The 10077-nt window shown below is 32.1% G+C and overlaps 1 protein-coding gene across 1 annotated transcript; it reads right to left on the bottom strand.

Moving 5' to 3' along the window:
* Positions 1-1822: 1822 nt before the first annotated feature.
* Positions 1823-3704, bottom strand: LOC100259896 (LOB domain-containing protein 1). The gene is made up of 2 exons (XM_010660139.3): positions 3328-3704; positions 1823-2665 (listed from the first exon to the last, which is right to left on the bottom strand). The coding sequence occupies exons 1-2, from the start codon at positions 3589-3591 to the stop codon at positions 2336-2338; spliced, it is 594 nt and encodes a 197-aa protein (XP_010658441.1). The 5' UTR covers positions 3592-3704; the 3' UTR covers positions 1823-2335.
* Between the last annotated feature and the right edge of the window lie 6373 nt (positions 3705-10077).

The raw sequence follows: 10077 nt of genomic DNA, 5'->3' as shown, positions 1-10077 counted from the left end.
GTAAATGTGAGAAGAACTATTTGCATTTGTCTGGGTATCTCCCTACAAGCTTTACCTTGTCTTCTCATATTAAAGAACAATATAAGATTCTATGCATAGAAAGCTTTATCACAATAGTGACAAAATGATTGATATGGGTCACAATTTGGCATTTGACTTTCGAATTTTTATAATGTGGGATTAGATGGGAGGCAAGTTTGTCAAAAGATATATTCTGTGTCCATGGTAGAAATACAATAAAATAACATTGGACCAATGATTTGCCGACACTGAGGTTGGTGATATAATGTGAGGACATGAGTATAGGGAGGCACGCGGAGTGCACGTGATACAATGCATCGTTGGCAGAGAAAACGCGTTAAATTTGCGTTTCATGTAGGACTAGTTTGGGTGTCGACTGTATTGGCGGTCCATTCTCATCATAGATGCGTTGACTATAACCATTTCTCACTCTTTATGTGAGCTCTCTATCTTCTTTACTATTTTAATTTTTAATTTTTATTTTTGTGGTTTCAGAGTGTGAAGCCCCCACCACTATCTCCAAAGGGGTCCGCCAGAGGACTTGTGACCTACTTCAAAAGGCACTCTCTATGTCTACCATGTCACTGTCCTAAGGGGTTGTCTGTTAAGGGCCTGCGGCTGCTAGGGCAGTTGTCCTATTTGATGAACAGCCAAAAAAATAAAAGCATTTTGAAAACCGTTAGAAGTGTTTGTCGATTGAAATGTTTTTAATATGTTTTTATGTTTTTAAACATGTTTTAAAAAATAACTTTTATATGTATTATTTTATTTTTAGTCGTTATTCATATCTATATAATTATTTTTTTAAATAATACTTAAAAAATAAAGAAAAATATCTGAAAATAATTAAAAGATGTTCTTGAAAACACCATAAGTCTATTTGATAATTATTTTTACAATAGTTTTCTATTTTCCAAAATAAAAATATAAAAATATATTTGATAATTAAAAACTGTTTTTCTGTTTTTAGTTTTTAAGAATAAAAAATAAGGTGTTTTCAAAAAATATTTGTTAATTATTTTCTATTGTTTTTACTTGTTTTTTAATAATCATTTTTAAAAATAATTATACAATAATATAGAATGATTAAAAATAAATATTAGACATAAAAAAAAATTAAAACATATTTAAAAATATTAAAAACATGCCTTTCTTTTATAATACATCATAGAACATTTGCAAAAACTGTTTTGAAAAACATTTACCAAAACAAATTAACCTCATATTTCCTATTTTCTTTTTTAGCAAGAGCCATTGACCCAGTTGCTATTAATTATCAAACAAGGTTTTTTTTTCACCTCCAAATAGATTGCTGGAGCAATGGCCATTGACCCAATTGCTATTAATTACTTGAGTTTTTCAGACAGTCCTTGGGCTTGTACTTACATTTTGGTCAAAACATTTTGCCAAAGTTCAATATTTCTGAATTTGGGAAGTACCCTTTTGAAAGGCAATGTGTTTAAATTCTCAATGGATAAGTAGGGAAGTAAAGGAAAATCAATAGAAAAAGTTTATTTCTTAGGAAGCCCTGTAACTCAAATTTAATGACTTAAAGCACTTTCCCATAAAAGAAAACTCATGTAGTATTCTTGAAAGAGAATTTGGAATCATTCCATTTGCGACTCATGCATGATGATCATTCATTTGAATTAATTAGCACGTACACCTTGTTTGTATGGTCATGGAATATGTCGATATAGTAGTAGTACTAGTACTACCGGCGTCCACTAAATTGCCTTTTATCACATCTTTGAATGGATCAAGTGATTAGGCATGCATCCACTACAAAAGATCATCAGTCTATTCCTCAAAAAAGTAGTATAATTACTCAAACCATAAGTTGCAACTTTGTCTCCATGATAACAAAAATCAAAGGGGAACCTCAACACATATACAGTTTGGTCAAGGAACCCATTGTAATTTTCTGGTTACAAGATGAAATTAGTTCACCAAAAAGTTGCATATTCATTTAAGGCAGAAGTACTTAATAATAAAGACAGCTCCATTTCTACTCTCTTGTCTTTTTCTTTTTCAAATCCCATCGAGTTTATTTTTCTGCTGATCTTGCTCTTTAATTTCTTTTCCTAATGAGATGGTCTTTGGGGAAGATTATAGGTAGGAAGAATGCAGGTAAGGCTCATTAACCCATTTCCCTTTTTTTTCAACCACCTTTCCCCATCAATATGACTAATGAAACAACATGTTGTCCCATCTTTTTCTTATTCTAATTTGTTTTTAAGTATATTCTACATCATCTCATTATCCCCACTTTGGAGTCATACTCTGAACTTTCTCTCAGGATCACTTTTTATGATCATGTCCACAGAGGCTCCATGACAAGATTGCCATCCTCAAGGAAGAAGCTCCCATTGAACTCAAATGGTTGTTGTTGTTGCTGCTGATATTGTGGCTGCTGCTGCTGCTGCTGAAAGTCCATGCAAAGTATGGCCACTAAGTTGTCTTGCTGGCATTGCATGTTGATGACATCCGCTTGGGCCTTAGCCAATTGTGCCTGCAGCTCACTCACTTGTTTCTGAAGGTGACAAATTGCGCCAGCACATCCATACACGGGGTCCCGAATTCTCGCATTTGCTTCATACACCATGCTGCTCACAGCATCCGCTCTCTGGGATTCCGGGAGATCCTGAAACATGAAACAATTTTTTTTTCTTGTCACTTAGCATAAATAATTGAAAAGATTGCGCGGAATCCACTATGTCATATAAAAAAAAAAAGTGCATGTTTGTTAAAAAGTAAGGGAATGCTGTTCAATGAACACACTTTTGATTAGGACTTGTGGAAAATTTTCTTGGCCAAACAGAAGGAGGCAGACCTTTCAAACTGAGCTACGATAGCTAGAACAACTGCTGCCACTTGTATACACATTTATGGCGATAGTTGTGTATAGTCAAAAGATACAACTTAAGCTTTTCCATGGCTGCTAGAGAGTATACCAAACTCAAGTTGAAAAATATCTTGAATAAAGGACGCACGCCCTCTTTTTCTCACAGGTGATAAAAAAAGAAGCCCATTGTGAAGAAAGTGGTGCTAACTTTATATTTGTATTGGCAAATTCTCCTTTTCAAACCATTCAATTTTTTAAAAAAAAAATTAATCCTTTACTATATTTTAGAAAATTTATTCTTGAAGATACAGACCTTCCTCGATCTAGGAATGAATTGAACACAACCAAAACAGATCTAATGGAACCCAAAATGAAGCTCCACATGTGTGAGATATGCATATATAGATAGAGAGAGAGAGAGAGAGAGAGAGAGAGAGAGAGAGAGAGAGATGTAAATATACCTGCAAGAGCTTGATAATGTTGCTAGCTCCGAAGACTCTGTGGGCAATGGTGAATTTGAGGGGCTCGGTGGGAGGAAAGTATGGAGCCAAAACACATTTATCGGCGCATCGCCGGCGGAGGATCTTGCAGGCAGCACAAGGGCTGAGAACGACAAGGGCAGGAGGAGACCGGGGGAGACCTGAATTAGAAGAAGAAGTTGGAGAAAACGGAAGAGGAGTTGAAACAGTAGTCCCCGGTGCTTTGTTGTTCTCAGCGCTTTCCATTTCTAGAAGAGGAGGAGGAAGTGGTAGAAGTGATGGAGGTGGCGGTAGGCGGTAGGCGGTAGGCTGTGGTGGCGACGGCGGAGGAACTCTCTGGTTGAGTTAGCTCAAAGCAAAAGCGGAGAACATGTCCAACATAAATAGGAAGAAAAGCCCGGGAAGACGGATGAGAGAGTGACGTCACACAGCGTCATATCACACTTTATGATGACATTATTATTTTTTAATATTTAATACTTGCTGTAACTTTTCTTTTATTTTATTTTAAATTATTTTGTATATTATTTCTTAAAATAAGAAATAAAATTAAAATAAAAAAAAAAGATTGACCTAATATCATATTTAAGTCCGTACTTATCTCTCATACTAGTAAAAAAAAGAAACATTCTTAGTAACAAATTTTGAAAAATAATTTTTAAAATTATTATCTAATATTTTATAAAATAAAAGTCTATTAAAAAATTATAAAATTTTATTTTTAACCATTATATATATTTATATATATATTTTTTAAATATTTTAAAAAAAAATATTATCTAAAAATATCTTATTTTTTATTTATAAAAATAAAAAATATAAAACAGTTTTATAATTATCAAACATATTTTTAATTTTTTCATTTTAAAAAATATGAAATTATTATTGAAAACCGTTATCATGCAAACGCTCACCTTCTTTTCCATCACTGAATTTAATTAATTAAATTAAATTAAAGAGAAAGACTTGAGGGGTGGAATATATGTTTAGAAAGAAAGCAAATAGCTTTTTAGCTGGCATTATTTATTTATTTAAATAAAAGAAAAGTTGATTAAAAATCCTAAGATGCCCGTAATTAAGTCAAAATCACGAGAGGGAATATTCAACGATGCAGCAAAAACCATAGCCATCTGGCCAATCCGAAATTATACATATATATTATATATGGTTGCCGACTATTGGCGGGGGAATATGACGTGGCGAATGCTGCCACAAAATGAGACAACGAGGCGGAGGTGGGGGGTGAGAGTTGGGTGAGAAACTGGTGGGGGCCGTGGGGCTCGTGGGAAATGTGAAAATGAAAATCTAGAACCATAAAATTTTGTAAAGTCGCAACAGATTGTGACTTTTTTTCTGAAAGGATGATCGCATGAATTTCTACTCCTAAATAACCTAATTTTCTTCGTCTTGGAAAATTATGCTCATTTAACATGGATTGTGGGGAAAGTCGTCGGACCATTTTTTTTTTTTTGTTTTTGTTTTTTTTTTGGGGATTTTTTCCTCCTCATTCTTCTTCCCTCTTTGCCTGCCCAAGTCCATCTCCCCACTGGACGGGTTCATCAAGTCTTCTCTTTCTGTTTCTAGACGTCCAGCCATTTCCCATACACATTCGTCGATCTCAAATGAATTTGAAATTTGAGCAGAGTTCATACTAATTAATCTCATGAAAAATCTTAAGATATCAGACCTTAATATCCATGTCAATTTTTCCATTGGCCTGGAGTCAACTACAGTGACTAGGGGAAGTAGACAAAATTAGACATGAGGAAATATTTTTTAAGAAAAATAAGTAAACAAATAAAGGTTGAAGACGATTGTTTCCTAGAAACTGTCGGTACGACCGCGAAAATAGGAGGAGTGGAAGGCCAAAACCCACATTTGTGAGTTGTGACCGTTAATTTGAATGATGTATACTTTTAATAAATAAAGAATGAGTTGTGACCACATTTGTTAAAATAAAGAATATTAATAAATGTAAACTCTTATAAAAAAAATAATATTATACAAAAATTAGTATACTTTTAAGGTGAATTTTTAAATTTTTTATGTTTTATAAAAAAACTATTATTTTCATTTTTAAAATAAAAAATAAGAAATAATTATTTTTAAAAATAATTTTATGCTTAAAAAAAATACATTTAACAACCAATATATATATATATATATCTATTGACTATTCATGTACGATATTACTATTCATGACCATTAGTCAAAAGGCAAACTGTGCTTTATCCCCTCTTTTTTGCCATTTAAGGAGGCTTGATACTAATTTATAAGCACCTAAAATTTTAGGTCTAAAATCTCTAACAAGCTTATGCTCTCCCTTCTCTTTTCTTTGTATATATATATATATATATATATTATCTTAAAAAACATAAAATTGTGTTTATAGAATAGGAAACATTGTGGTACATGCCTATAGTTGAATTTTTTTAATAAATAAAATGATGATTAGAAAATAAATAAAAGATTAAGAAAAAATATACAAGTTTGGTAATTAGAAATTGTTTTTTTTAAGTAGAAAATAAAGTATTTTTAAAAAACATTTTAATTATTTTTTTATTGTTTTCACTTGTTTTATGAAAATTATTTTAGAAAATAATTATACTGATTAAAAATAAAATATTGAATATAAAAATTATTTTTAAAAATATTAAAAATAGATTAAAAACATTTCAATTTTTCAAATTGGTTTTTGTTATACAAAACATCATAGAGCAATTTTTGAAAATTGCTTTCAAAAACAATTACCTAACATGACCTAAACCATCTCCAAAGTTTTTTAAAAAATAAAACTAAAAATAAAAACAAAAAGAAATGTGATCAATTTTAATTGATTGCGAACTTTTAATTACAATAAAAATAAGTTAATTCTATTCATGTCTTATAAGGTTTAATGTAAATATAATAAAAATAAGTTAATTCTATTCATGTCTTATTAGGTTTAATGTAAATATACTAAGTCATCCTCAATCTTAAAATTCATCAATTAATATTTATGTATTTTATATATAATTTGAGAAAATTATTTCACACAAATCTCTTTAAAAAAATAAATTTTATATATAAAATAAATTTATGGGGGAAATTGATAAAATTTGAAACGTATTTCCCCACCAATTCTGGGAGAGTCTCGCTAAAATTAACCCAAATAAATTCAAAAAAAAAAAAAAATCATAACATTGTACTTGGACTTGGTGGATAGAATAAGTTAAAAGATCATAAACCCTCCCGTCAATATGCCACATGACCTCATTTAAGTCAAGTCCTACGAGGTCGAGTCTGGAATTTCCAACCAATACTCAATCCCCGTCAACTTGGGGCTTTGATTCACCAGCATGGAAATTTCCAACCTATGCTATGTCCCCGTCAACTTGGGGCATATTCTTATGGATTATCAAACAAAAAATTTAAAATGGAAGTCTCACAATAAATAAAACAATTATTTTAAAATCATAATTTTATGTACTGACACTATTTTATACCCGTTTTAAATCAATTTAACGATATGATTTAATAACTTAATTAATATCACGGATTAATTTCATTGAGATATCTCAGGTTTAATGTAAATACACTAAAACACAATAGATTTTAAATTTCGTGAGTTAACACCCTCATAAATGTATTTCATATGTAAATTTTATTTTTTAAAGAATTGTTAAACACTTTTATCTAAAATATTTTTACTTAAAATCTCTCTAAAAAATAAATTTAATAAGCAAAATAAATTTATAGGGATACTAATAAACAAAATTTGAAATTCATAATGGTATCAAACTTTAGTGGGTCTAAATGAAATTAACACTTTATATCATTAAACAAATTAAACATATATGATAAAATAATTTATATCACAACTTTAAGTCAAAATAACTAACTTATTCGAAATCATAAATCTCTTTTATCAAATTGCCCACATCTAAGAGTTTTCTTTACAACCATAACTTCACATCTACAACTCATTTTTTATAATAAATTTTTTATAATTATTTTTACATAATGTAAATAAACAAATATGACGCTTAAAATTAAGGCATGGAAACATTAATTAAAATTAACAAGGGTATGGGTATGTTAAATAATTTTTAAAAAATTAAGTTAGCTATACCGAAAAACTATAATGATTAAAACAAAAATCGAGTAATAAGCTTTAAGTCAACAACTTAAATTATTAATTAAATAATAAGTCCTAAGTTTTATGGAGAGAAAAAAGGGTTTAGAAAGTAGGAAAGCAGACAATGCAAAGTTTGGAACATGGAATGTGAGGAGAAAAAGGAAGACCTACTCCCTAGGAGTATTTTTCCTTGCATCAAAATTAGGGAAGCAGCATTTTAGAAGAATAAAAGAAAGCAACTACATTAAGCAATCTTATTGAGGTTGAGAATTGGCAGTATTCAGTTGATCTAAAACTAAGGCATCAATTGAGGTGGAGGACCCACCCCTTTATGAGCCCAGAAAAATGAGCAAAAAGCAAAAAAATTCTACTGACTAGCAAGCAGCAGCAGCAGCAGCAACCATAATGAAATTCTATATAATATCCCAAAAAAAAAAATAATTCATGTACAAGACATAAAGAGAGTGACATGATTGAAACCCATGACATGCATTTAGGCATTAGCAAACAAAGTTTAATTAACTGGACTGCATGGAATGGGCACCTAAATCCATACAAATTCAGGGTGACACGGACGTCTCCATTTCCATTGTTTGTACGTGGGTGGATTCACAAGAGCACTATAACAAAAGGAGAGAGTAGAAAAATGGGGTAGTAGATTGGGCTTTGGCCAAGCTGGCAACCATTTTCATTAACAAAAAACGAAAAGTCCACCCGTCATTGAGTGAGCCGAAGTGATATTTCTTATTAGGGAAAGATGCCTCCAAAACAAATTCTATGCGCATATGACATAGGTTGGAGGACTTACGCGTTAAGAGGTAGCTCCGGCATATATGATATATCTACAACAAGTGTGGGGGCACCCCGACACCCGCGTAGAAATGAGCTGTTGTTTTTGAAACATTTGCATAAATTTGAGAAATTGTTCCCCAACATGACAATTTTCTGTAATCACGATCATTTTTGTCCTGAAAATTTGTGGGTCTACACCCTCCAACTAATCAACCTGTCCTAATCACACAATTAGCTTCAAAGTCTCTCGCCTTCTCTTAGCTTGACAAAATCATTCCACCCCACAAACCAACCCTAACTAAATTCTAAGTTTCCATCCGGCAAAGGCCGTGGCCCTCAACTTCTCAGACACATTTGAGCCTAGAACAAGAGGAGCACAATGAGACCAGAAGTTGTAAGAGAACAAGGGTGTTAAACCATCAGTCTCTGGTAGAAGTCTACAGTGATTAGGGATATTTAGATATTTTAAAGGAAGAGACCCAGTACAACCCAAATGGATTTATTCATACATGAGTGCGGATGCATGAAAACTAAACAAATCCAAACCAAAATGCTGCGGTGGTTAAATGAGATTGGTCAAAGATAATAAGGGTACCCCCCATCATATGCATATATTCCCTTTTTTGGCAGAGTGCATGCAAAGTAGATGTGAATGCTTGGAACTGTTTGGAACATGTAAAACAAGGTGAGGTTGGACTCCACTACTCCTAACCCCAACTCAAGGGTCAAGATATTCTGTTATTGGTTTCATACTAAGATACCCTCCTTTCTCTTTATTCTCAAAAGGAGTCATATAGGTGGTGACTCCTAATTAAGGGCACTCCATATATATAATACCCAAATAAAGTGTCTACATCAATGCACAAACTATAAATGTATCTTACTTGCAAAAGTAATAAGAAGGAAAAAAACTTATTGATTACTTGTCATTGGGATACAGAATTAGACTATCATTTTTGGTCTTTTGATAAATATAAAGAGGAAAATGATTTAGCCTCTTGTATATTTCCCTAGTACCCATTTAACCTCAGTTTGTGTGGAAATATCAATGCACTGGGAAGCCACCCTATCTCAAATTCAAACAAAACAAGAGGGAGTAAGAAGGAAAAAGAAAAGGATGGGATGGGTTAAAAGGCAGGTCATTTTTGTAAAGCATGGTGGGGACACAAATATTTTAATAAAGAAAAAGCTTGTCTTAAAGTGATGAATTTAAGCCACTAATAACAGATTAATGCTAGTGTTGGTCTTGACTCTTAACAAAGTCTAGAACTCTCGAGATGTACTGCACGGCTTAGCTTCCCTATTAATAAATGTGAACAAAATCATCTAAGTTTTGAGCCCCTTTTAAGACCCAATAAAGTAATATTTTAGTTTTATGTAAATTTCCATTCATATTTCTTCTTTGCACATGTAAGATGATGTTGATGAAGACCTTTCAACTCTGGCCTGGAGTGGAAACGGACTGGACAAGCAAGAATTTTCAACATGGGTCGTCTGAACAGACCCTACAAACCCTGTCACATTCGTTGCTATAATGGGGCATAATCAAGAAGGAGCATTAATCTAAGAGACAAAGCAACAATATTGTCACCAATTACATTGTATAATAAAATGTATGTAAGACCAATATTAGCTCATATACTACATCATGTTGACGCAAACCTACTGGCCTAAGAGAAACTTCCCCAGCTCCTAGAAAGTCTTGACACTTGAGAATAACCATTGTCATTTTGCTCTCTGACCTAACAAAACTTCTGCCTATCAACCAACAACTCCATTTCCATGATTGCTATGCAAGATTTTATCATTGTTAACCCAACCAA

This window comes from Vitis vinifera, chromosome 13 (genome assembly GCF_030704535.1).
Source record: "Vitis vinifera cultivar Pinot Noir 40024 chromosome 13, ASM3070453v1".
NCBI classification, from domain to species: domain Eukaryota; kingdom Viridiplantae; phylum Streptophyta; class Magnoliopsida; order Vitales; family Vitaceae; genus Vitis; species Vitis vinifera.
Note: the sequence above shows the minus strand (reverse complement) of the source record. Positions and strands in the feature narration are given on the sequence as shown.

Coding starts and splice junctions, on each gene's coding strand:
- LOC100259896 (XM_010660139.3), bottom strand. CDS start 3,591: ATGGAAAGCGCTGAGAACAACAAAGCACCGGGGACTACTGTTTCAACT. Junction 2,666..3,327: donor ACATTATCAAGCTCTTGCAG/GTATATTTACAT, acceptor TTCATGTTTCAG/GATCTCCCGGAATCCCAGAG.